Here is a 27,751-nt window from a genome sequence, read left to right as displayed (position 1 = left end):
TGTGATCATAATCATTATTTTAGCTATCCACAGTAGACTTCCCTCCTAATGAAAAGGCCATCCAGCGTACTTGCACTTGATATGCGTTTATGGGATGACAAAATTAACTTGCCATTTCTAAAAAGAAGCACTATAAAGGGTTCGATACTACGACCAAATTTGTGACTGTTAGACTTGGTAGTGCAACACATTTTTTTAAATTGTTCAAAAGGGTGCCAGTGAAATTCTCTTACCTGGTCACTTTATTTTGGGTTATACAATTTGCTTAATTTGTTTTATTATCATGATTTATTCAAACTAATGTGCAATTGACCAAAAATAAGCCAACTTTATAAAGAGGCAACAATGGCCTTCTGTGTGTGTCAGGGCTCGACATACAGGGCTGCCCGGTTTTGGAAACCCTCCGGGCCAGTCGATCATCCCCGTCATACGCGCGCTGCACACATACAGTGCCTTCAGAAAGTATTCATACCGCTTGACTTATTCCACATTTTCTTGTGTTCCAGCCTGAATTCAAAATGGATTGCATTGATTTCCCCCCCTCACAGATCTACACACAATACCCCATAATTACAAAAGTTAAAACATATTTTTAGAAATGTTGGTCCACATTTTGCCCACATATTTTAGAATTTAAAAATAAATGTCAATGTATAATTCCATTGGGTAGGCCTATTAAAATAATATTCATTTTTAAAGTGGTAATGCATATTTTTTGCCCTGAGGTTATTATATATTTATACCTATAGGCTATTACAACAATTAAATATAAAAATGTAGATCCTTGAAAATTACAACTAAGTGCTTGAAAAAGTCCTTTATTTTGACTTGCCAATGTCTATATCAACCCTGTACAGGCTACTTGCTCAGCTCGCAAATGAAAGAAAATCACCTGTTACTAAAATTATGCACGGAGCATTTGCTTTTCTGTCAGATCTGGACCCTGCCAGTATTATTATTTTTTCATTCCGGCCTGTAGCTTTCAGTTGGCACTGGCCTGGTGTGCCACTGGCAATTTTATTTGAATGTCGAGCCCTGCTGTGTGCGGTGCGAGGAGGCCCTATATGTCTACCACTTTGTGTAGCCATTAGCGATACTAATGAAAATCACATGCTACTGTTCTTGTCTATTCATTTTCTGTATTATGTCATGTTTCGTGTGGACCCCAGGAAGAGTAGCTGCTGCTTTTGCAACAGCTAATGGCAATCCTAATAAAATACAAATAACTGTCTTCGGGCAGATGGAAAGATAATTTTGCACTTTATTTTAAAACACAAGGGCATGCTAATTTAAGAGATGGCTAGTAATTATTAGCCTGGTTTTATGGGACAGGCCAGGTCTTAATCAATTATTGAAAATGTACGCAACCAAATCATGCAACGGTCTAAGGCACTGCATCTCAGTGCTAGAGGTGTCACTACAGACCCTGGTTCGATTCCAGGCTGTATCCCAACCGGCCGTGATTGGGAGTCCCATAGGGCGGCGCACAATTGGCCCAGCATCGTCCGGGTTAGGGTTTGGCCGGTGAAGGCCGTCATTCTAAATAGGAATTTGTTCTTAACTGACTTGCCTAGTTAAAAAGGTTAAATAAAATAAAAATGAGCTAGTGAAACCAAATTAAAAAGTTTGTAGCACCAGTGCCACTAGTGGAAAAGGTTAGTATAGACTTAATTGCACATTTTATTAAACTTGACGCATTTGGCAATGTCTAACTTCAGTTCATTGGCACAAAATGTGTCAGACCCCCCCCCAAAAAAATGTTCTCTGGCTTGCATGGCACAGGTGGTGACCTAAATTCACCCAAGTAGGCTAGGCCTAATGTATATGCAAGCATAAAAATGGTGGATTAATTAGCCCAGCCTAGGAATTAACTTCTAATTTACACTCCCGTCTTCACTGTTCCCTTCTAGCGCAATTCACGCATCTCCGCTGGTATCTCCCTCTTCCATCCTCTCTGTATTCCTCCTATAGCTGTTGAACCAGTGGCCTAGCCCAATGCGTGTCCCAGAAGTAGCAATATAGCTTGGCAATTTATTTTGAACAAGAAAAAAAAATGAAAAAATCTTTGCGATCACATTGGCTGGTGGTAAAAATGCAAGAAACGTGAATCCTCGGTTCTCCCTAAACCCAAAGTTATAATGAAATATATAACATCAGAATGCCCAACGTTAGAATGTTTCCAATCAAATGTATGAATAAAGTTAATATTTTCCTGTTAGTCTAATTTGCAAAAACATTGTGAATGGATGATAGCTGTGAGTGTTATCGAATCAGGATCAAATCCTGCTCAAGATCATTAATTAAAGAATGTTCATCTTTAGAGATTGCCGAAAGGCCAGTCTCTTTGGAAAATGGCAGGAGCGGAATGTAATAGTTGAACAAGGATGGCAACCAGGCAACATTGGTACTGGGCTAGAACAAAAATGTAAGACGACCTCGTTGGTCCAACCATAAGGTGAACAGTATTAAAACTTCTTAAGGCTAGGCCCCGTTTATCTCCAATTCCTGCCTGAATGACGTGCCCAAAGTAAACTACCTGTAGCTCAAGCCCTGAAGCCAGGATATGCACATAATTGGTACCATTGGAAAGAAAACACTTTGAAGTTTGTAGAAATGTTAAAATAATATAGGAGACTATTACACAATAGATACAGTTGAAGTCAGAAGTTTACATACACCTTAGCCAAATACATTTAAACTCAGTTTTTCACAATTCCTGACATTTAATCCTAGTAAAAATTCCCTGTCTTAGGTCAGTTAGGATCACAAATTTATTTTACGAATGTGAAATGTCAGAATAATAGTAGAGAGAATGATTTATTTCAGCTTTTATTTCTTTCATGACATTCCCAGTGGGTCAGAAGTTCACATAAACTCAATTAGTATTTGGTAGCATTGCCTTTAAATTGTTTTACTTGGGTCAAACGTTTCAGGTAGCCTTCCGCAAGCTTCCCACAATAAGTTGGGTGAATTTTGGCCCATTGCTCCTGACAGAGCTGGTGTAACTGAGCCAGGTTTCTAGGGCTCCTTGCTCGCACACGCTTTTTCAGTTCTGCCCACAAATTTTCTATGGAATTGAGGTCAGGGCTTTGTGATGGCCACTCCAATACCTTGACTTTCTTGTCCTTAAGCCATTTTGCCACAACTTTGGAAGTATGCTTTGGGTCATTGTCCATTTGGAAGACCCATTTACGACCAAGCTTTAACTTCCTGACTGATGTCTTGAGATGTTGCTTCAATATTATCCACATAATTTTCCTCCCTCATGATGCCATCTATTTTGTGAAGTGCATCAGTTCCACCTGCAGCAAAGCACCGCACAACATGATGCTGCCACCCCCGTGCTTCACGGTTGGGATGGTGTTCTTTGGCTTGAAAGCCTCCCCCTTTCTCCTCCAAACATAACGATGGTCATTATGGCCAAACAGTTCTATTTTTGTTTAATCAGACCAGAGGACATTTCTCCAAAAAGTATGATCTTTGTCCCTATGTGCAGTTGCAAACCGTAGTCTGGCTTTTTTATGGCGGTTTTGGAGCAGTGGCTTCTTCCTTGCTGAACGGCCTTTCAGGTTATGTCGATATAGGACTTGTTTTACTGTGGATATAGATACTTTTTACCGGTTTCCTCCAACATCGTCACAAGGTCCTTTGCTGTTGTTCTGGGATTGATTTGCACTTTTCGCACCAAAGTACATTCATCTCTAGGAGACAGAACGCATCTCCTTCCTGAGCGGTATGACGGCTGCATGGTCTGATGGTGTTTATACTTGCATACTATTGTTTGTACAGATGAACGTGGTACCTTCAGGCGTTTGGAAATTTCTCCCAAGGATGAACCAGACTTGTGGAAGTCCACCATTTTTTTCTGAGGTCTTGGCTGATTTTCCCATTATGTCGAGCAAAGAGGCACTGAGTTTGAAGGTAGGCCTTGCAATACATCCAGAGGTACGCCAATTGACTCAAATTATGTCAATTATCCTATCAGAAGCTTCTAAAGCCATGACATAATTTTCTGGAATTGTCTAAGCTGTTTAAAGGCACAGTCAACTTGGTGTATGTAAACTTCTGACCCACTGGAATTGTGATACTGTGAGGTAAAAGTGAAATAATCTGTCTGTAAACAATTGTTGGAACAATTACTTGTGTCTTGCACAAAATAGATTTCCTAACCGACTTGCCAAAACTATAGTTTGTTAACAAGAAATTTGCGGAGTGGTTGATAAACAAGTTTTAATGACTCCAACCTAAGTGTATGTAAACTTACGACTTCAACTGTATGGTTAGAGAAAATCCAAAGAAAAACCAACCGGAATTTTTTATTTTTTTGAGAGATCATCCTCTTAGAAATGCAAGAGAAAGGTCATACTGAAAATTAGCTCCCTGGATGCAATTCCTATGGCTTCCACAGGGTGTCAGCAGTCTATGTTCAAGGTTTCAGGCTTGTCACAGTTTTAGTAGAAGGACACAGTCTTGGAAATTCGTGTTTGCGCGCGCCATGAAGACATTACGCACCTGCTAAAATCGGTTTCCTATTGAACATACTTCTTTCTGAAAGAAATATTAGTTTGATTACATTTTAGGGTATCTGAGGAGAAAATAGAAACGTATTTTGATTTGTTGAAACAAAATTTTAGGGGTAGATTTTCAGATTCCTTTCTCTGCAAGTTGAACGAGTGGATTACTCAAATGGATGGCGCCAACTAAACTGACCTTTTGGGATATAAAGAAGGACTTTATCTAACAAAACGACCCTACATGTTATAGCTGGGACCCTTTGGATGACAAATCAGAGGAAGATTTTCAAAAAGTAAGTGAATATTTAATCGTTATATATGAATGTATGAAACCTGTGCCGGTGGAAAAATATTTTGATGTGGGGGCGCCGTCCTCAAACAATCGCATGGCATGTTTTCGCTGTAATAGCTACTGTAAATCGGAAAATGCAGTTAGATTAACAAGAATTTAAGCTTTCAGCCGATATAAGACACTTTTATGTGTACCTAAATGTTTAAAATCCATAATATTTATGATTATTTATTTGAATTGCGCGCCCTCCAGGTTCAACGGAAGTTATCCCACTAGCGGGACACCAATCCTTAATTAAGACGACCTGGTTGATCCAACCATAAGGTGAACCCAATTGAGTGCTGACGTCATTTCCTGTCACAACTTGTGGACTTCTATACGTGCTGCTGTGCGTTTTGTTGCTAGCGTTACTTTGCTACCTGCCAACTTTCCGGTTTTTAATTACAGTTTTATATTTTTATTTTTTCCCCTCGCTCGACTTTCATACAACTTTTTCACCCGGACGCTTTATCTGGACATGGTTCTACAGGACCTCCACCAGCCGAAGCTAAGTAGTATCATTAACATTATGCCTTCTAAAAAATGTAAATCTGTTGTTCTACCCCTGAACAAGGCAGTTAACCCACTGTTCCTATGCCGTCATTGTAAATAAGAATTTGTTAACTGACTTGCAATCGCTGTACTCCTAATATACAGTAGAACGATCGCCTTATTTTGAGGATAGCCGTGCTACAAGCCCAGCTTCAGACGCAATCGTTAGGCAAGGGTAATTTCAGCATAGGAAAGGATGAAACCACGTCTGTGCCACCAATAAGTACAGATGGTAGTATAAATCCCCTCGCACAGTCCCCACAGCCGGACAATTTTCTCATGGCTTCTAGAAGGAAATGCTGTAGGAATGCTCAACCGGTGTCGCTCATTCAATCGACAGAAACTTTCAACCGGTTCTCCCCATTAAGCAACGAGTCGGAGTCAGAGGCCGAGCCTTCTCTGGTCTCTCCTCCACACATTACGGGGTCCCACCATTATCTCTGACAAATTGAAAACCCTAGTCATTGGCGACTCCATTACCCTCAGTATTAGACTTAAAAAGAATCATCCAGCGATCATCCACTGTTTACCAGGGGCAGGGCTACCGACGTTAAGGCTAATCTGCAGATGGTGCTGGCTAAGGCTAAAACTGGCGAGTGTAGAGAGTATAGGGATATTGTTATCCACGTCAGCACCAACGATGTTAGGATGAAACAGTCAGAGGTCACCAAGCGCAACATAGCCTCAGCATGTAAATCAGCTAGAAAGATGTGTCGGCATCGAGTAATTGTCTCTGGCCCCCTCCCAGTTAGGGGGAGTGATGAGCTCTACAACAGAGTCTCACAACTCAATCGCTGGTTGAAAACTGTTTTCTGCCCCTCCCAAAAGTTAGAATTTGTAGATAATTGGCCCTCTTTCTGGGACTCACCCACAAACAGGACCAAGCCTGGCCTGCTGAGGAGTGACAGACTCCATCCTAGCTGAAGGGGTGCTCTCATCTTATCTATGAACATACAGGTTTCTAACTCCTCTAGCTCCACAATGAGATTGGGTGCAGGCCGGGCAGCAGGCCGTTAGCCAGCCTGCCAGCTTAGTGGAGTCTGCCACTAACACAGTCAGTGTAGTCAGCTCATCTATCCCCATTGAGACTGTCTGTGCCTCGATCTAGGTTGGGCAAAACTAAACATGGCGGTGTTTGCCTTAGCAATCTCACTGGAATAAAGACCTCCTCCATTCCTGTCATTATTGAAAGAGATTGTGATATCTCACATCTCAAAATAGGGCTACTTAATGTTAGATCCCTCACTTCCAAGGCAGTTATAGTCAATGAACTAATCACTGATCATAATCTTGATGTGATTGGCCTCACTGAAACATGGCTTAAGCCTGATGAATTTACCGTGTTAAATGAGGCCTCTCCTCCTGGTTACAGTAGTGACCATATCCCCTGCTCATCTCACAAAGGCGGAGGTGTTGCTAACATTTACGATAGCAAATTTCAATTTACAAAGAAAATATGACTGCGTTTGTCTTTTGAGCTTCTAGTCATGAAATCGATGTAGTCTACTCAATCACTTTTTATAGCTACTGTTTACAGGCCTACTGGGCCGTATACAGCGTTCCTCACCGAGTTCCCTGAATTCCTATCAGACCTTGTAGTCATGGCAGATAATATTCACATTTTTGGTGACTTTAATATTCACATGGAAAAGTCCACAGACCCACTCCAAAAGGCTTTCGGAGCCATCATCGACTCAGTGAGTTTTGTCCAACATGTCTCCGGACCTACTCACTGCCGTGTCATACTCTGGACCTAGTTTTGTCCCGTGGAATAAATATTGTGGATCTTAATGTTTTTCCTCATAGTCCTGGAGTATCAGACCAACATTTTATTATGTTTGCAATCGCAACAAATAATCTGCTCAGACCCCAACCAAGGATCATCAAAAGTCGTGCTATAAATTCTCAGACAACCAAAAGATTCCTAGATGCCCTTCCAGACTCCCTCCACCTACCCAAGGACGTCAGAGTACAACAATTGGTTAACCACCTAACTGAGGAACTCAATCTAACCTTGCCTAATACCCTAGATGCAGTCGCACCCCTAAAAACAAAAAAACATTTGTCATAAGAAACTAGCTCCCTGGTATACAGAAAATATATGAGCCCTGAAGCAAGCTTCGAGAAAATTGGAACGGAAATGGCGCTACACCAAACTGGAAGTCTTCCGATTAGCTTGGAAAGACAGTACCGTACAGTCTCGAAGAGCCCTCACTGCTGCTCGATCATCCTATTTTTCCAACTTAATTGAGAATAAGAACAATCCAAAATGTATTTTTGATACTGTCGCAAAGCTAAGTAAAAAGCAGCATTCCCCGAGATGATAGTTTTCACTTCAGCAGTGATAAATTCATGAACTTCTTTGACGAAAAGATCATGATCATTAGACAGCAAATTACGGACTTCTCTTTAAATCTGAGTATTCCTCCAAACGCTCAGTTGTCCTGAGTCTGCACAACACTGCCAGGACCTAGGATGAAGGGAGAGACTCAAGTTTTTTTTATCCTATATCTCTTGACACATTGCTGAAAATAGTCATGGCCTCTAAAGCCTCAAGCTGCATACTGGACCCTATTCCAACTAAACTACTGAAAGAGCTGCTTCCTGTGCTTGGCCCTCCTATGTTGAACATAAATGGCTCCCTATCCAGCGGATGTGTACCAAACTCACTAAAAGTGGCAGTATAAAAAGCCTCTAATGAAAAAGCCAAACCTTGACCCAGAAAATATTTTTTTTTTTAAATTTCAAAAAAATTTTAAAAAATTAAATCGGCCTATATCAAATCTCCCATTCCTCTTAAACATTTTAGAAAAAGCTTTTGCGCAGCAACTCACTGCCTTCCTGAAGACAAACAATGTATATGAAACGTTTCAGTCTGGTATTAGACCCCATCATAGCATTGAGACTGCACTCGAAATTGGCAAATTACCTTTTAATGGCATCAGACCAAGACTCTGCATCTGTCCTCGTGCTCCTAAACCTTAGTGCTGCTTTTGATACCATCGATCACCACATTCTCTTCGAGAGATTGGAAACCCAAATTGGTCTACACGGACAAGTTCTGGCCTGGTTTAGATCTTATCTGTCGGAAAGATATCAGTGTCACTGGATGGTTTGTCCTCTGACAAATCAACTACATTTCGGTGTTCCTCAAGGTTTTGTTTTAGGACCTCTATTGTTTTCACTATATATTTGGAAACAATGTTAACTTTCACTGCTATGCCGACAATACACAGCTGTACATTTCAATGAAACATGGTGAAGCCCCAAAATTGCCCTCCTTGGAAGCCTGTGTTTCAGACATAAGGAAGTGGATGGCGGCACATTTTTTTTATTTTAAACTCGGACAAAACAGAGATGCTAGTTCTAAGTCCCAAAAAACAAAGGGATCTTCTGTTGGATCTGACAATTAATCTTGATGGTTGTACAGTCATCTCAAATAAAACTGTAAAGGACCTTGGCGTTACTCTGGACCCTAATCTCTCTTTTGACAAACATTTCAAGACTATTTCAAGGACAGCTTTTTTTACATCTATACATCTATGTAACATTGCAAAAATCTTAAAACTTTCTGTCCAAAAATGCAGAAAAATTCACCCATGCTTTTGTCACTATTAGATTAGACTACTGCAATGCTATACCTTCCGGCTACCCGGATAACGCACTAAATAATGTTCAGTTAGTGCTAAACATAGCTGCTAGAATCTTGACTAAAACCCCAAAAACCTGACCATATTTCTCCAGTGCTAGGCTCTCTACACTGGCTTCCTGTTAAGGCTAAGGATGATTAAGGTTTTACTGCTAACCTACCAAGCATTACATGGGCTTGCTCCTAGCTATCGTTCTGTTTTGGTCCTGCTGTACATATCTACACATACGCTATGGTCACAAGACGCAGGCCTCCTTAGTGTCCCTACAATTTCTAAGAAAACAGCTGGAGGCAGGGCTTTCTCCTATAGAGCTCAATTTTTATGGAATGGTCTGCCTATCCATGTCAGAGACGCAGACTCGGTCTCAACCTTTAAATCTTTATTGAAGACTCATCTCTTCAGTAGGTCCTATGAGTGTAGTCTGGCCCAGGGGCGTGAAGGTGAAAGGAAAAGCACTAGAGCGACGAACCACCCTTGCTGTCTCTGCCTGGCCGGTCCCCCTCTCTCCACTGGGATTCTCTGCCTCTAACCCTATTACAGTGGCTGAGTCACTGGCTTACTGGTGCTCTTCCATGCAGTCTTTAGGAGGGGCGCGTCACTTGAGTGGGTTGAGTCTCTGACGTAATCTTCCTGTCTGGTTTGGTGCCCCCCTCGGGTTTGTGCCATGGGGGAAATCTTTGTGGGCTATACTCGGCCTTGTCTCGGGGTAGTAAGTTGGTGGTCTCCCGATCCCTCCTGTCTCAGCCTCCAGTAATTGTACTCCAATAGTTTGTGTCGAGGGGCTAGGGTCAGTTTTATATCTGGAGTACTTCTCCTGTCTTTTCTGGTGTCCTATGTGAATTTAAGTAGGCTCCCACTAATTCTCTCTCTCTCTCCTCTCAGAGGACCTGAGCCCTAGGACCATGCCTCGGGACTACCTGGCCTGATGACTCCTTGCTGTCCCCAGTCCACCTGGTCGTGCTGCTGCTCCAGTTTCAACTGTTCTGCCTGCGGCTATGGAACCCTGACCTGTTCACCGGACATGCTACCTTGTCCCGGACCTGCTGTTTTCGACTCCCTCTCCACCACACCAGCTGTCTCCAACTCTGAATGATCGGCTATGAAAAGCCAACTGACATTTACTCCTGAGGTACTGACCTGTTGCACCGACCTGTTGCACCGTCTACAACCACTGTGATTATTATTATCTGACCCTGCTGGTCATCTATGAAAGTTTGAACATTTTGGCCATGTACTGTTATAATCTCTACCCGGCACAGCCAGAAGAGGACTGGCCCCCCTCGGAGCCTGGTTCCTCTCTAGGTTTCTTCCTGGGTTCCTGCCTTTCTAGGGAGTTTTTCCTAGCCACCGTGCTTCTACAGCTGCGTTGCTTGCTGTTTTGGGTTTTGGGCTGGGTTTCTGTACAGCACTTTGAGATATCAGCTGATGTAAAAAGGGCTTTATAAATACATTTGATTGATTACGACGACCTGGTTGGTCCAACCATAAGGTGAATAGTATTAAGACGACCTGGTTCGTCCAACCACAAGGTGAACAGTATCATAGAGCTCACCTCCTTGCTGCATGGTGGATGGAAGCACGTTCTCCCCAGCAGAGAGTGACACGAAGAACGAGAAGGGGATAATCCACAGACAGATGGTGAAGTACGCAAGGACCTTCAGGGATAGAAGAAGAGGTAGAGGTGAGGAGAGAGGAGACATGGAAGGTGAGGAGACACATGGGTACAAGGCAAGACCAGGATTTCTTCCTAACCAGGTAAAACTCTGGGCCTTAGAGCTAATAACTAGGGCTGAGAGTTTTGCCTGGTCAGCTCCTAATTTCAAGTCCTAGTAGTGTTATATTGACTGTTCGTAAAAAATAATTTGGTTTCTTGATTGACTGGCCGACCAACTAATCAGAGCTTTCTATTTCATAGCAACCATCTTTTCCTTGGTGAGGTATGAGCCATCTCCCTTCCATTGTGTCAAGTGAATAAATTAATATGTACCCTGCAATACTTTGCTCATTGGAGCTCAGGAGTGATCAACACAGATTAGGCTTACCTTAGAGTGTGTGACCTAAGCTTACCTCTGAGAAGGGGTAATACTCTGCTGCAAAGTACTGGAAGGCCATGTAGTGGTTCAGCACCACCAATACTGTAAGTGAGAGAGACAGGCAGAGAGCGAGAGAGAGAATGTTAAAACTCCTGAACATGTATCAGATCGCGTGATCAGGTAAACACTACTGTCCCAGCATATTGTACATAGACGTCTATACATAGAGAAGCTATCCCCACTACACACTGGTTTCTGTCTCTGCAGCTGCCTGTCTCTGATGCTCACCACAGGAGAGGATGAAGTTAGGTGAGCTCAGCAGTATGTAAGGGAAGGTCTGCAGGAGGCCAAAGTACACCAGGTTGGTGAAGAGACCACAGCCCATCATCAGCCATGGGAAGCCCTCAAACAGGTACAGCCCCGACAGCACACCTGTGGAGAACTAGAGAGGATGCATGCACAGAGCAAGGGTTAGCTGCTAGTACTTCAAAACATCTGGATTGGGAGTCAAGGTTACAGGACATAAGGGCCAGGGGTTTTCCCTGATCACATGATCATGAAAAACTCAGGACCTTTTAGGCTATAACTAGGGTTTGGAGTTTTTCCTGGTCAGGTAAAGTGGTGACCAGGAAAAACTCCTAGCCCCTATTAAAAGAGGGAATGGACGGAGAGAGATTGGGTGGTTAGAGACCTCCGTTTCCATGACATTCTAAATACAAGTGCTTCTAGAGGTCATCATTTGCATTGTGTTAGAATTAATATCAGTCAAGAGACACTACTCACCAGAATCATGTACTTTATTATTCGACTAGTGGCAACTGTGTATTCTTCTATTAGTTCTGCCAAATAATACAGGCCAGCAGCTGGGGGGGAGGAGGAGGAGAGACATACTAATAAACAACAAGAACAAACCAAATGCATTACCAGCTTGTCCGTAGACGGGTTGGTTAGCAACAAAACCGCCACTATGAGGTAAAACAGACGGGGTTGGCATAGACTGTTAACATACAACTACATTTCGTCTCCGATGTTTATTGAAAACATAAATACATTTGCACACTGAGCACTTGTTGTTTCTCAAATACATTGTTACAGTTATTGGTTAGCTAGCTAGCAAATTTTTGCCATCAGTAAAAACACCTCAAAACAAGACATGGTGTCAAGAATAAGATAAAACTAGATGAAATGAGACTCCTACAATTCTCCACATGGCATCTTCATGTCATAGTTGCTAGCTATCTGACCATTCAGAATCGCAACACACAGACTTCTGTCCCATTTGAATAGTGCGCATCGTTTTGGTGACGTCAGTTAGCCCGTCTATAGACTGCACTGTAACATACGAGAGATGAGATCAATTGAGGATGAACACACACGACCCAAAATAACCCCTGAAAAACTGAAGGTAGCCTAGATAGAAGCAGACTTTTACTAACATGCTTCCAGAAGAGGCTACTTGAGACAACGGCACTATAACAAGTCAAAACATTTAGGTCAAAGAGAAGCTGGTGGCAGATACACCCCAGGCAAGCACACAGGAGGACACTGCATCTCATCACGCAAGGCAAGGCACTCCCCCACTCGTCCGCACAGACCAGAGTTTTCCACTAGCGCCGGCTGTCGGCTATACAGCCGGTTACACACTCATTTTCAGTCGGGTACTTTTTCCACTTAAATTAACTAGGCTACTTTTCAATTCTCAGGTCAGAAAAAAAGTCTGCCAAGACCTCCAGCTAGAATGAACGATATGCATCTTCAAGCGATCTATTGATAGGACAGGTGCCTGTCAGTCTGCCGTCTGTCCCGCCTCCCGGTACCTGGGTGTATGTGTTGTGTACGCTGTGGTTGCAGTCAAATTCTTTCACACGGAGGGAGGAAAGCATGATGCTCCTCCATAATCCATGTGAGTCAATTTGCACCTCCCATATATTGTGGAAACGACGAGTCAAAATCCACTTAGCCTATTGTTTTCTGGCACATTAGAAGTGCTGGGTCATAGCCCCATTCATAGACCCTCACTACTTTGGTGCATACTGACGATAGTATCTTCTGACAGGGGAAGTTTTGTTAAGAGCCCCGACGATTGCACAAAAAATGTACACGCATCACTTGCGGCAATGTTTTGGAAAAATAAGGAACGTATTCATATCAGCAAGCAATAATTTTCAAAAAACAAAAAGGTACATTGACACAGCTTTTATAGGGTTAGGATTAGTGTTCCCACATGGCCATTTCTCCATGTTACAGCGCTCGTTTACAGAAGACAGACAGTAGCCATCACCTGCACCAATTAGCTATCTAGCGTGCTCCGAACACCTGTGTGTGAGCTGAGGAGGAAGAGCAGTTGGTCAGCTGGAGGCACACTGGATCTGTGCAAAACTGCTACAATAATTGTATATTTTATTTGAAAGATTATTTTTCAGTGACATGAAAGATAAGGGGCACATCAGTATGTTTCCAAAACCGTTTAGAGAGCGATGATAATTGACGTTAAAATCAGTGTCAATTGTAGTTTACACAGAGCCAAATGTGGGCGAATGTAATGGCTGAAAACCCTATATAGGGCTCCCGAGTGCCGTAGCGGTCTAAGGTACTGCATCTCAGTGCAAGAGGCGTCGCTACAGTCCCTGGTTCAAATCCAGGCTGTGTCACATGATTGGGAGTCCCATAGGGCAGCGCACAATTTGGCCCAGCGTCGTCCAGGTTTGGCAGCCATTGTAAATAAGAATATGTTCTTAACTGACTTGCCTAGTTAAATAAAGGTGAAATTAAAAGAAAAGAAAAATACATATGGAGATGGGTTTGAGAGAACTAAGTCTTCAATTGATTGATGAACAGCAAACATTTTTTTGATTTATTTAACCTTTAACTAGGCAAGTCAGTTAAGAACAAATTCTTATTTACAGAAGAGCAGCAAGCTTGACTAGTTTATAAATGGTGTCAAACTGACTGAATAATGTCAATGTCATATCCTTGCCATTCATAAATCATACAACATAGTTATTGGTCCATGGTATCACATGGGGACAAGTAAACTAAAGATCTCATTTGTATTTTCAATATGAAGTCTATCAGGACTTGCCAGACAGTGACGTTAAAAGTGAGTGACTCGTCAGCAGCCTACCGAATCGCACCGGTAAGAAAGCCTTTCATTTGGTTCCCTTATTTGCATACTTGTGGGCTTTTTGGCGATTATCTGCAGATAAATTATGAAAACATTCGATGAAGATGGTGAATCCTCTTCACTGCAGGAACAATAAATAGGTAGGCTAGTGGAGAGACAGTCTCACTCTGGTCCAAAACTTGATAAAAGAAAACAGACTGAATTGTTTTAAAAGATAATGATACGATATTTTCAAAGATACGGATCTAGGTCTACTGATTTAATCCAAGTGTTGACAATGGAGTGGTCAAATGCTGCTTTCTGTGTAGCAAAACCCATGATTGACACCTGCGTCATTCTTCAATCTGAGAAAATGCCTCTTAAAAGGAAGCTTGAAGCCTTAAAGAAGAAATATGGGTCAGTTGTTAAACAGTATTTTCTTTTTTATGAATGACATACTGCAATTCACAAAAAGTTGCAAAAACGTATTAAAATTATTGCACTAATTGAACTGATGTCGTTCTCTCTCTTTTCTGAACACATATGGACCCAGAACTTTATTGAGCATGTGTTCTCTTAATTTTACAACCTTTTCCATTTGAAAAAGTGTTAAACAAATCTAAATATATTTTATATTCGAGATTCTTCAAATAGATACCCTTTGCCTTGATGACAGCTTTGAACACTCTTGGCATTCTTTCAACCAGCTTCACCTGGAATGCTTTTCAACAGTCTTGAAGGAGTTCCCATATGTGCTGAGCACTTGTTGGCGGCTTTTCCTTCACTCTGCGATCCGACTCATCCCAAACCATCTCAATTTGGTTGAGGTCGGGGGATTGTGGAGGCCAGGTCATCTGATGGAGCACTCCACCACTCTCCTTCTTGGTCAAATAGCCCTTACACAGACTGGAGGTGTGTTGGGTCATTGTCCTGTTGAAAAACAAATGATAGTCCCACAAAGCACAAACAAGATGGGATGGCGTATCGCTGCAGTAGCCATGCTGGTTAAGTGCGCCTTGAATTCTAAATAAATCACAGACAGTGTCACCAGCAAAGCACCACCACACCACCTCCTCCTCCATGCTTTACGGTGGGAAATACACATGTGGAGATCAGCCGTTCACCCACACTGTCTCACAAAGACACAGCGGTTGGAACCAAAAATCTCCAATTTGGACTCCAGACCAAAGGACAAATGTCCACCGGTCTAATGTGCATTGCTTGTGTTGCTTTGCCCAAGCAAGTCTCTTCTTATTATTGGTGTCCTTTTGTAGTGGTTTCATTGCAGTAATTCAACCATGAAGGCTTGATTCACATAGTCTCCTCTGAACAGTTGATGTTGAGATGTCCGTTACTTGAACTCTGAAGCATTTATTTGGGCTGCAATTTCTGAGGCTGGTAACTCTAATGAACTTATCCTCTGCAGCAGAGGTAACTCTGGGTCTTTCTTTCCTGTGGCGGTCCTCATGAGAGCCAGTTCCATCATAGCGCTTGATGGTTTTTGCAACTGCACTTGAAGAAACTTGAAATTTTCCGTATTTTTTGTTGTTGAGGTCACAGGCCATTTCAATGCTTGCCTATGGGATATGCAAATACAGTGCCTTGCGAAAGTATTCGGCCCCCTTGAACTTTTCGACCTTTTGCCACATTTCAGGCTTCAAACATAAAGATATAAAACTGTAATTTTTTGTGAATAATCAACAACAAGTGGAACACAATTATGAAGTGGAACGAAATTTATTGGATATTTCAAACTTTTTTAACAAATAAAAAACTGAAAAATTGGCCGTGCAAAATTATTCAGCCCCTTTACTTTCAGTGCAGCAAACTCTCTCCAGATGTTCAGTGAGGATCTCTGAATGATCCAATGTTGACCTAAATGACTAATGATGATAAATAGAATCCACCTGTGTGTAATCAAGTCTCCGTATAAATGCACCTGCTCTGTGATAGTCTCAGAGGTCCGTTTAAAGCGCAGAGAGCATCATGAAGAACAAGGAACTCACCAGGCAGGTCCGAGATACTGTTGTGGAGAAGTTTAAAGCCGGATTTGGATACAAAAAGTTTTCCCAAGCTTTAAACATCCCAAGGAGCACTGTGCAAGCGATAATATTGAAATGGAAGGAGTATCAGACCACTGCAAATCTACGAAGACCCGGCCGTCCCTGTAAACTTTCAGCTCATACAAGGAGAAGACTGATCAGAGATGAGGCCCATGATCACTCTGGATGAACTGCAGAGATCTACAGCTGAGGTGGGAGACTCTGTCCATAGGACAACAATCAGTCGTATACTGCACAAATCTGGCCTTTATGGAAGAGTGGCAAGAAGAAAGCCATTTCTTAAAGATATCCATAAAAAGTGTCGTTTAAAGTTTGCCACTAGCCACCTGGGAGACATTCCAAACATGTGGAAGAAGGTGCTCTGGTCAGATGAAACCAAAATCAAACTTTTTGGCAACAATGCAAAACGTTATGTTTGGCGTAAAAGCAACACAGCTCATCACCCTGAACACACCATCCCCACTGTCAAACATGGTGGTGGCAGCATCATGGTTTGGGCCTGCGTTTCTTCAGCAGGGGCAGGGAAGATGGTTAAAATTGATGGGAAGATGGATGGAGCCAAATACAGGACCATTCTGGAAGAAAACCTGATGGAGTCTGCAAAAGACCTGAGACTGGGACGGAGATTTGTCTTCCAACAAGACAATGATCCAAAACATAAAGCAAAATCTACAATGGAATGGTTCACAAATAAACATATCCAGGTGTTAGAATGGCCAAGTCAAAGTCCAGACCTGAATCCAATCGAGAATCTGTGGAAAGAACTGAAAACTGCTGTTCACAAACGCTCTCCATCCAACCTCACTGAGCTCGAGCTGTTTTGCAAGGAGGAATGGGCAAAAATTTCAGTCTCTCGATGTGCAAAACTGATAGAGACATACCCCAAGCGACTTACAGCTGTAATCGCAGCAAAAGGTGGCGCTACAAAGTATTAACTTAAGGGGGCTGAATAATTTTGCACGCCCAATTTTTCAGTTTTTTTATTTGTTAAAAAAGTTTGAAATATCCAATAAATTTCGTTCCACTTCATGATTGTGTCCCACTTGTTGTTGATTCTTCACAAAAAATTACAGTTTTATATCTTTATGTTTGAAGCCTGAAATGTGGCAAAAGGTCGAAAAGTTCAAGGGGGCCGAATACTTTCGCAAGGCACTGTATATAGGAACTGCAATCTGGGTGATATGGCTTCCACTAGATGTCAACAGTCTTTAGAAAGGGTTTCAGGCTTGTTTTTTGAAAAATAAGCAAGTAGTTGGAAGAACTCCAAGGTGTCTCATTAGAAATGCAGTTTTGTTGGCTCGTGAATGAGGAGCTCGCTCTTCGTTATTTATCTTCCCTATTGAACATACTATTCTCCGTCTTAAATATTATCGTTTATTTAGATATTAGAATACCTGAGGATTAATTAGAAACATCGTTTGACTTGGTTGGATGAACTTTACTGGTCATTTTTGGGATTAGTTTGTATGCATGTTAAACGAGTGGATTACTGAATCAAGCGCGACAACTATACGGACATTTTTGGGATATAAAGAAGGACGTTATCAAACAAAACGACCATTCATTGTGTAGCTGGGACCCTTGGGAATGCAAACAGAGGAAGATCTTCAAAGGTAAGTGATTTATTTAATCGCTATTTGTGATTTTTGTGACGCCTGTGCTGGTTGAAAAAGTATTTTGGGGTGGGGCGCTGTCCTCAGATAATCGCATGGTATGCTTTCGCCGTAAAGCCTTTTTGAAATCTGACAACGCGGTTGGATTAACAAGAAGTTAAGCTTTTAAATGATGTATGACACTTGTATTTTCATTAACGATATTATGATTTTTGTATTTTGAATTTCGCGCTCTGCAATTTACCGGATGTTGTTATAGGTGTCCCACTAACGGTTCACGCGCCAAAAGAGGTTAAACTAATATCTTATGTTTCACCGAGTCGTGGCTGAACAACCACATTAATAAAATACAGCTGGCGGGTTATACACTGTATCGGCAGGATAGAACAGTAGCCTCTGATAGTCCGGCACCCCTTGTCTTATGTATATTTGTAAACAACAGCTGGTGCACAATATCAAAGGAAGTCTCGAGGTAGCCTGAAGTAGAGTTTCTCATGATAAACTGTAGACCACACTATTTACCAAGAGTTTAAATCTATATTCTTCGTAGCCGCCTATTTACCACCACAAACCAATGCTGGCACTAAGGCTGCACTCAATGAGCTATATACGGCCATAAACAAACAGGAAAACGCTCATCCAGAGGCGGCGCTCCTAGTGGCAGGGGACTTTAATGCAGGGAAACAAATCTGTTTTACCTCATTTCTACCAGCAAGTAAATGTGCAACCAGAGGGAAAAAAACTCCAGACCACCTTTACTCCACACACAGAGAAGCACACATACAAAGCTCTCCCTCCATTTGGAAAATCTGACCATAATTCGATCCTCCTGATTCCTGCTTACAAGCAAAAACTAAAGCAGGAAACACCAGTGACTCTGCCAAATAAAAAAAAAGTGGTCAGGTGAAGCAGACGCTAAGCTACAGGACTGTTTTGCTAGCACAAACTGCAATATGTTCCAGAATTCTTCTGATGGCATTGAGGAGTACAATACATCAGTCATTGGCTTCATCAATAAGTGCATCAATGACATCGTCCCCGCAGTGACTGTACATACATACCCCAACCAGAAGCCAAGGATTAAAGGCAACATCCACACTGAGCTAAAAGAGTAGAGCTACCACTTTCAAGGCGCGGGACACTAACCTGGAAGCTTATAAGAAATCCCGCTATGCCCTCTGACGAACCATCAAACAGGCAAAGCATCAATACAGGACTAAGATCGAATCATACTACACCGGCTCAGACGCTCGTCGGATGTGGCAGGGCTTGCAAACTATTACAGACTACAACGGGAAGCACAGCCACGAGCTGCCCAGTGACACGAGCCTACCAGACAAGCTAATTTACGTCTAGGCTCGCTTCAAGCCAAGTAACACAAACATGCATGAGAGCACCAGCTGTTCCAGATGACTGTGTGATCACGCTTTCCGCAGCGGATGTGAGTAAGACCTTAAAACAGGTCAACATTCACAAGGCCCGCTGGCCAGTTAGTTCCTGGATTACCAGGAAATGTACTCCGAGCATGCACTGACCAACTGGCAAGTGTCTTCACTGACATTTTCAACCTCTCCCTGTCTGAGTCTTTAATACCATCATGTTTCAAGCAGACCACCATAGTCCCTGTGCCCAAGAACACTAAGGTAACCTGCCTAAATGACTACCGACCCGTAACACTCACGTCTGTAGCCATGAAGTGCTTTGAAAGGCTGGGCATGGCCCACAACACCATTATCCCAGAAACTCTAGACCCACTCCAATTTGCATACTGCCCCAACAGATCCACAGATGATGCAATCTCTATTGCACTCCACAGTGCCCTTTCCCACCTTGAAAAAAGGAACACCTATGTGAGAATGCTATTCATTGACTACAGCTCAGCGTTCAACACCATAGTGCCCTCAAAGCTCATCACTATGCTAAGGACCCTGGGACTAAACACCTCCCTCTGCAACTGGATCCTGGACTTTCAGAGGGGCCGCCCCCAGGTGGTAAGGGTAGGTAATAATACATCCTCCACGCTGATCCTCAACACTGATCCTCAACAGTCCCCTCCTGTACTCCCTGTTCACTCATGACTGCATGGCCAGGCACGACTCCAACACCATCATTAAGTTTGCTGATGACAACAGTGGAAGGCCTGATCACAGACAACAATGAGAATGACCTCCTCCCTATAGACCGAGACCTGGCCATGTGGTAACAGGACAACAACCTCTCCCTCAACGTGATCAAGAGAAAGGAGATGATTGTGGATGACAGGAAAAGGATGACCCAGCACGCACCCATTCTGATCGACGGGGCTGTAGTGGAGCAGGTTGAGAGCTTCAAGTTCCTTGGTGTCCACATCACCAACAAAGTATCATGGTCAAAGCACACCAAGACAGTCTTGAAAAGGGCATGACAAAACCCATTCCCCCTCTGGAGACGGCTGCACCATCGAGCGCATCCTGACTGGTTGCATCACTGCCTGGTATGGCTTGCTCGGCCTCCGACCGCAAGACACTTCAGAGGGTAGTGCGAACGGCCCAGTACATCACTGGGGTCAAGCTTCCTGCCATCCAGGACCTCTACACCAGGCGGTGTCAGAGGAAGGCCCTAAGAATTGTCAGACTCCAGCCACCCAAGTCATAGACTGTTCTCTCTGCTACCGCACGGCAAGCAGTACCGGAGCGCTAAGTCTAGGTCCAAGAGGCTTCTCAACAGCGTCTACCCCCAATCCATAAAACTCCTGAACAGCTAATCAAATGGCTAACCAGACTATTTGCATTGCCCTTTTATTTCCTATTTTTTACTTAACACGTATTTTTCTTAAAACTGCATTGTTGGTTAAGGGCTTGTAAGTACGCCTTTCACTAAGGTCTACATATGTTGTATTCGGCGCATGTGACAAACAATATTTGATTTTAATTTCTCTTTGCTTATTTGAGCTGTTCTTGCCATAATATGGACTTGGTCTTTTACCAAATAGGGCTATCTTCTGTATTCCAACCCTACCGTGTCACAACACAACTGATTGTCTCAAACGCATTACGAAGGAAAGAAATTCCACAAATTAACTTTTAAGGCTAACTGAAATGCATTTCAGGTAACTACCTCATGAAGCTGGTTGAGAGAATGCCAAGAGTGTGGTTACTACATGATTCCATGTGTTATTTGATAGTTTTGCTCTAAAACCAAGATAATTTGGGCTATTTATTTCATTTCAGTTAATAAAATACATAATTTGAAGAACAAACAGTTATGTCAATTCATATCTTGCAGTGAAATAATTTTATCTCAAGAGAAGACAGGTTAAATGTAAAATATATATTTTTTAAAAGCTTAATGTTCCCTTTCTGAATTCATATATTTTCAGTAATTTAGATTGTAAACACAATACCAGAACACATTTGTCCAATCTGGGAGGTAAATACTCAAAGTATTCAATAATTTCTCTGTGGATTTGGATGGAACGAAGGAATTATTAGAATGTACCAGAGGCCACCAAAAAAGAGCATTACATCCACATGGAATATCTTAATTTACTAGTTATTAGTAAAGACTAAGTTATTGCTGATGAGTTGCTAAATTGACAGTTAATACGTATTAACAAGATTGAGATATTTTTTTTGGCCTATGTGACAAAACAAGGTTCACTGACTATCACTTTGAAACTAGTATTATCATCTAAGCTTACAGACGCACATTTATGTAGCACAGGAAGAAAATAATGTATCAAGCATCTGCAAAGCTAAGCCTACTAGACTTTTTTTAAGGGCATAAACCAGGCATCTCCCATAGTTTATTGTACAGTAGTTTATAATTTATTTGGTGGAGATATAGGCGACATGTGCTTTTTTTATTGAGTAGATAAATCATTGATGACTCGGCCCAAGACGCAATGGAATGTTGCAACCCATCCTCCACAGGTACGCATGCTCCAGCTGGCAGAGGTTCAACGTTGCCAGGTGAGATGACATCATGAGTTCCTGAAAGTGCCAACGTGGACAGGACAGGGCAACAGTTGCGTGCTAGATATTCCTCTCCAGCTATTGATTTTCTGTTAAGTTCATTGGCTATACAGTAACGTTACAGTACGTTGCGTACTTTTGTAAACAGTGGTAAAAGACAGCCACTTGCATAACAACAACATGGGCCACTAGCACTAGTTTGTTTTACATGGCCCAGTGCCCTAGGTCGGCGGAGTTTCAATTTTTAGACTATTCCATTAATCTTTAAAATAATCTCCACCCACCCGGGGCACCGGCCCTTGCAAAACGAACTGGCCCAATGACAATGTACAGGTGTTAGCTATTTCGGTAGCAAGCTAACAATGGCTAGTTAGCTTTGTCACAAGTTGCAGGGTGGATGAAACGGTTGAGGCAATACGAGATGAGTGGTTAACGTTACATAGGCAACGACTTGTTGGTTAGTTTAATGTCAAATAACTGGTTACTAACGTTTCACGCGCAAGGTATTAGTCGATTCGCTTAAACCCTCTTGAACATGAATCATAGCTAACGTTAGCTAGTTACCTGATTGAGTTGGCTTTTAGCTCGCTAGCAAGTTAGCTATGGGAATTTGCCACACTGTGTGCATTGCTAGCTACAAGGTTAATATTATCCTAGCAAGTCAGTTGAGTAAATTTTCTTCCGCTACATTGTCGATTGTTTGTCACTCCGAGCCGAGGTCAAAGTGACAGGTATCAATACAAGGCGGATGGGAAAATAAAGGCAATGTGGCGATGCTAACAACTTCAACATGTAACGTTACAAGTAAACTCACCAATTGCTAGTGTGACGAAAGATATTTGTATCACCAACGACAGCCAACTTAGTAAATAAATAAACCACATCTCGTTTCATGTAAAATAAAACACATACATATGAAAAAACAAAAGTGACAGTGAGTGCTACGCTTGGAAATAATTTAGCTAACTGATGGATGGTCAAAGTTCCACCCCTCAAGGATCCAGTGTGCCGCTGAGGGTACAGCGCCAGTTCTGTTCGGAGGAGGAATTGCAGCAACCTTTTGTGCCGCTATGCTTCCCACAGAGAGGGACTGAGATAAATTAATCAAATACATTGTTATCAGAAGTGAATGTGTTGCAATTATCTGTTGGTTTTCCATGCATGCTGTAATTTATTAAATATTAGTAGTGAGACAATAGTAGAAATATAGTATAATAATAGGCTATTTTATTTCTGTTAATTTCATCACACACACACCTACACAAAGGGGGGTAGCAGCATTTTTTTTTAAACCAACACCTTTAAAACATTTATGCTGAAAGTGAAAAGCAGACCTAGTAAAGTAGCTAAATTAAATAAATAAATAATGAGTGAACTGCACACAGCAGACACTAAAATGGTGTCAGAGTCGAAGTGTGACAGTTATCCCATTCAGTGCTTTTAACAAAGAGCAGGGGGGTGTGGAGGTGTGAACTCAAAAGGTGCCATGCATCCAGCCTCCATTTCAGACGTTTTCAAAAGCTGGAGGACCGTTAAGATCACCTATGCGCTCTTAGCTCAACAACACCTCAGCAACCCAAGTATATAAAGTTCCTCTGTTGTGTGAGCTTACTAAGGATCTTGATGTCCAGCTATAAGGAAGTGCAGAATAAGAGATAAGGTATTTCCACAATTTTAAAAGAAACAGTACAAATAATTTGGTGATGGTATATGTAGTTTTCCTTCACTGGTACAGTGCCTCCAGAAAGTATTAACACCCTTTGACTTTTTCCACATTTTGATGTCTTATAGGGTGACTTAAAATGTATTAAATTGCAATTTTGTTTCACTGATCTACACACAATAACCCATAATGTTAAAGTATCATTTTTTTTCAGAATTTTTTTCTTGAGTCAATTATTCAACTCCTTTGTTAAGGCAAGCCTAAATACTGTAAGAACAGGAGTACAAATGTACTTAAAAAGTCACATAAGTTGCATGCACTCTGTGTGCAATAATAGTGGTTAACATGATTTTTGAGTGACAACCTCGTCTCTGTACCCCACACAAACAATTATCTGTAAGGTGTCTCAGATGAGAAGTGAATTTCAAGCACAGATTCAACCACGAAGACCAGGGAGGTTTTCGAATGCCTCGCAAAGAAGGGTAGCAGACACTGAAAATCCCTTTAGGCATAGTGAAGTTATCAATTCCCCTTATATGGTATATCAATGCACCTAGTCACTACTAAGATACAGATGTACTTCCTAACTCAGTTGCCAGAGAGGTAGGAAGCCTGTACAGATAAAAAAAATATTCCAAAATATGCATCCTGTTTGCAAGCAGGGTGGTGGCTGCATCATGTTATGAGTACGTCTGTCATTGGCAAGGACAAGGGAGTTATTTAGGATAGAAAGTAGCCACCCTTTACCTTGATAAAATAAAGAAAAACCATTTGAAAGAGTAGGTGTGTCCAAACTTTTGACTGGTACTGTAAATATTGAAATTCAACGGCATACACTTAAATGGTTGTCTTAATATATTGACTTGAAGTACAGTTTAATATAAAGATCATTTACATGTTGAAACATCTCGCTAAAGTGCCGTTATTGGAATGTCGTCACACACAAAAAACGTGTTTAAGCCTAACACGAGGTATTCACAGAAGGGCACATCAACTAGCAAATAAACAGCAAGTCCCCCCCCCCCCCCCCCCCCCCCCCCCCCATCAACTGGCAATGAAGAGGAAGAAGTTTGCAGTGGCGAAGAAACAACTACACAAGAAGAACGTCAGGCACACACTGCCATTCCCAGCGACCCTGCTCTTTACTTGGAAGGGAAAGAGAATTCTTGCGAGAGCAAGGGGTTTAGCCTAGATAAAGAAGACGGGACAAGGTAAAATACATGTTGAATTGTATGCCGTTTACAATACAAATGAAGGTAGCCTATGTGTTTGCGGGACTCTGGGAGATTTGCCAATTTAGCCTTTTGAGCACTACCATAAGGATTTTTATCTTATCTTCTGAAGCATCAAAGACAGTTCTGTGATAATTGACTCATCGAAGAAGCAACGTTACATTCCTAGTTGCTTTTGTTTTATTTTTGGCTTGGTTTTCTATGTTTATTTTCACTGTTTCATTGTACAGCAGGAGCATATATTGTGAAATGTTATATAATGATGTTCATTACAGTTTCCACGTGTTAAATGGGACACTTCATGCTCACAGGCTATAACTACTCAGAGGCTATAACCACTCACAGGCTATAATCACTCAGAGCAGATATGGTTATGTAAACATCATCTCTTGGAACATAAATGGTTGTGGTAACAAAGTGAAGTGTATTTTTTGGGGGATATATTTAAGGTGGATATTGTGTTCATACAGGAGTCACATTTAACAGATACAGAGGCACTGGAATTTAGAGGAGGCTGGGTTGCAGAAGTTTATCATAGCTCATTTAATTCCAAACAAAATGGGGGGATTATTCTGACAAGTAAAATACTTTATTTTGTAATGTTGAAGCAACACTGATGAGTTTTGGCAGGCTTATCTGCATTGAGGATCTTATAAATGGGATTAAGGTAGTGTTATGCAACATATATGCTCCCAACAAGGAGGACCCTGATGTTTTTCATGAGGTCAATGTTAAACTGGGAAATACGGAGGGGCAGATCGTCCTTGCTCGAGAATTTAACCAAGTGATGAACAATATGATAGAAGTACATTTACAGGTAACTCCACACGAAATGATAGATTTGCAATAGCAGAAGATATGGGCCTTACAGACATATGGAGATTAGTCCATCCAAATGATAGAGAATATACTTTTTTCTCCCACTGTCATAAGACACACTCCAGAATAGATTTATACTTGATATCTAATTTCATTGTTAATAATGTGATTGATTGCAAGATTAGGCCCATCACCCCCACAGATCATGCTATAGTAGAGTTACATATTGATAGTAACTGTGAGGAAGGGTAGATTCAGATTAAACTCAATGCTATTCAAGATGAGATTTTTAGCCAATCACTTGCAGATGATCTTAGATCCTTTTTTAAAATTAACATAGGCTCAACTGAAAGGATTTCCACAGTATAGGAAACCTCTAAAGCATACAGTGCATTCGGAAAGTATTCAGACCCCTTGACTTTTCCCCACATTTTGTTACATTGCAGCCTTATTCTAAAATGGATTAAATAAACAATTTTCCTCATCAATCTACAAACAATACTCCATAATGACAATGCGAAAACAGGTTTTTAGAAATGTTTGCCAATTTAGAAAAAATAAAAAACAGAAATATTAGATTTACATAAATATTCAGACCCTTTGCTATGAGACTTCGAAATTGAGCTCAGGTGCATCCTGTTTCCATCGATTATCCTTGAGATATTTCTACAACTTGATTGGAGTCCACCTCTGGTAAATTCAATTGATTGGACATTATTTGGAAAGGCACACACATGTCTATATAAGGTCCCACAGTTGACAGTGCATGTCAGAGCAAAAACCAAGCCATGAGGTCAAAGGAATTGTCTGTAGAGCTCCAAGACAGGATTGTGTCGATGCAAAGAACTGGGGAAGGCTACCAAAAACAATCCCCAAGAGACAGTGGCATCCATCATTCTTAAAAGGAAGCAGTTTGGAACCACCAAGACTCTTCCTAGAGCTGGCCGCCCGGCCAAACTAAGCAATCGGGAAGAAGGGCCTTGGTCAGGGAGGTGGCCAAGAGCCCGATGGTACCTCTGACTGAGCTTCAGAGTTCCTCCGTGGAGATGGGAGAACCTTCCAGAAGAATGTTTTTCAGCGGCAAGGAGTGGGAGGCTAGTCAGAATCAAGGGAAAGATGAACGGAGCAAAGTACAGAGAGATCCTTGATGAAAACCTGCTCCAGAGCACTCAGGACCTCAGACTGGGGCGAAGGTTCACCTTCCAACAGGACAACGACCCTAAGCACACAGCCAAGACACGTCTCTGAATGTCCTTGAGTGGCCCAGTCAGAACCTGAACCTGATCGAACATCTCTGGAGAGACCTGAAAATAGCTGTGCAGCAACGCTCCCCATCCAACTTGACAGAGCTGGAGGATCTGCAGAGAAGAATGGGATAAACTCCCCAAATACAGGTGTGCCAAGCTTGTAGTGTCATACCCAAGAAGACTCGAGACTGTAATCACTGCCAAATCTGCTTCAACAAAGTAAAGAGTAAAGGGTCTGAATACTTTCGTAAATATGATATTTCATGGTTTTTTAAATTATACATTTGAAAAAAATTATAACCTGTTTTTGCTTTGTCATTATGAGTTATTGTGTGTCGATTGATAAGGGGAAAAAAACATTTAATCCAGAATAAGGCTATAACGTAGGAAGATGTGGAAAAAGTGAAAGGGTCTGAATACTTTCCAAATGAACTGTATATTCGAGGGAAAATAATAGCACATACGTCTAAAAATAAGAGAGAAGGGACTGAAGCAGTAAAAAGATTAGAAACTGAGATATATGTCTTGGAAAGGGATTTGGCAAGACATTTCACAGATAGCACATTTCAAACTGCGTACAAGCTGAAATTTCAGTTGCACGAAATGTATAACAAAAAGGCAGAATTTGCACTGTTTAGGCTTAGAAACAGTTTTTATAAGGGAGGTGAGAAGACAGGCAGGCTACAATCAAGACAACAAAAAATGCAGAACACTTCTAAATTAATCCCAAAGATTAAGAAGGGTGATAAAATGGTGACTTCATCCAAAGATGTGTGTTTCAACATTTTTATGAAGACTTATATACATCCTCCTGTTCAGCGAGTCCCATAGATATGGATACTTTTTTTGTCTGGTATAGAATTATGTAGATTATCAGATAGCCAGGTAGAGGATCTAGACTGTACTATAACAGATAAAGAGACGACAGAACCTGGGAACCTGAGCTAACAGCCTTAATGTGGATTGTAAGATTCTTAC

At 41.7% G+C, this 27,751-nt stretch overlaps 1 protein-coding gene across 1 annotated transcript in view; it reads right to left on the bottom strand.

The window, feature by feature from the left end:
* Positions 1 to 22,840, bottom strand: part of LOC106577837 (protein TEX261) — a 33,402-nt gene extending 10,562 nt beyond the window's left edge. Inside the window, exons 1-5 of the mRNA XM_014156200.3 lie at positions 22,627 to 22,840; positions 11,864 to 11,943; positions 11,369 to 11,522; positions 11,115 to 11,182; positions 10,600 to 10,702 (exon numbers count right to left, since the gene is read on the bottom strand). Of these exons, the coding sequence (XP_014011675.1) occupies positions 10,600 to 10,702; positions 11,115 to 11,182; positions 11,369 to 11,522; positions 11,864 to 11,943; positions 22,627 to 22,696 (475 nt within the window). The 5' untranslated portion in view covers positions 22,697 to 22,840. The remainder of the gene's footprint in view (positions 1 to 10,599; positions 10,703 to 11,114; positions 11,183 to 11,368; positions 11,523 to 11,863; positions 11,944 to 22,626) is intronic.
* Positions 22,841 to 27,751: the final 4,911 nt, after the last annotated feature.

Source organism: Salmo salar, chromosome 18 (genome assembly GCF_965601325.2).
Source record: "Salmo salar chromosome 18, fSalSal1, whole genome shotgun sequence".
NCBI classification, from domain to species: Eukaryota; Metazoa; Chordata; class Actinopteri; order Salmoniformes; family Salmonidae; genus Salmo; species Salmo salar.
Note: the sequence above shows the minus strand (reverse complement) of the source record. Positions and strands in the feature narration are given on the sequence as shown.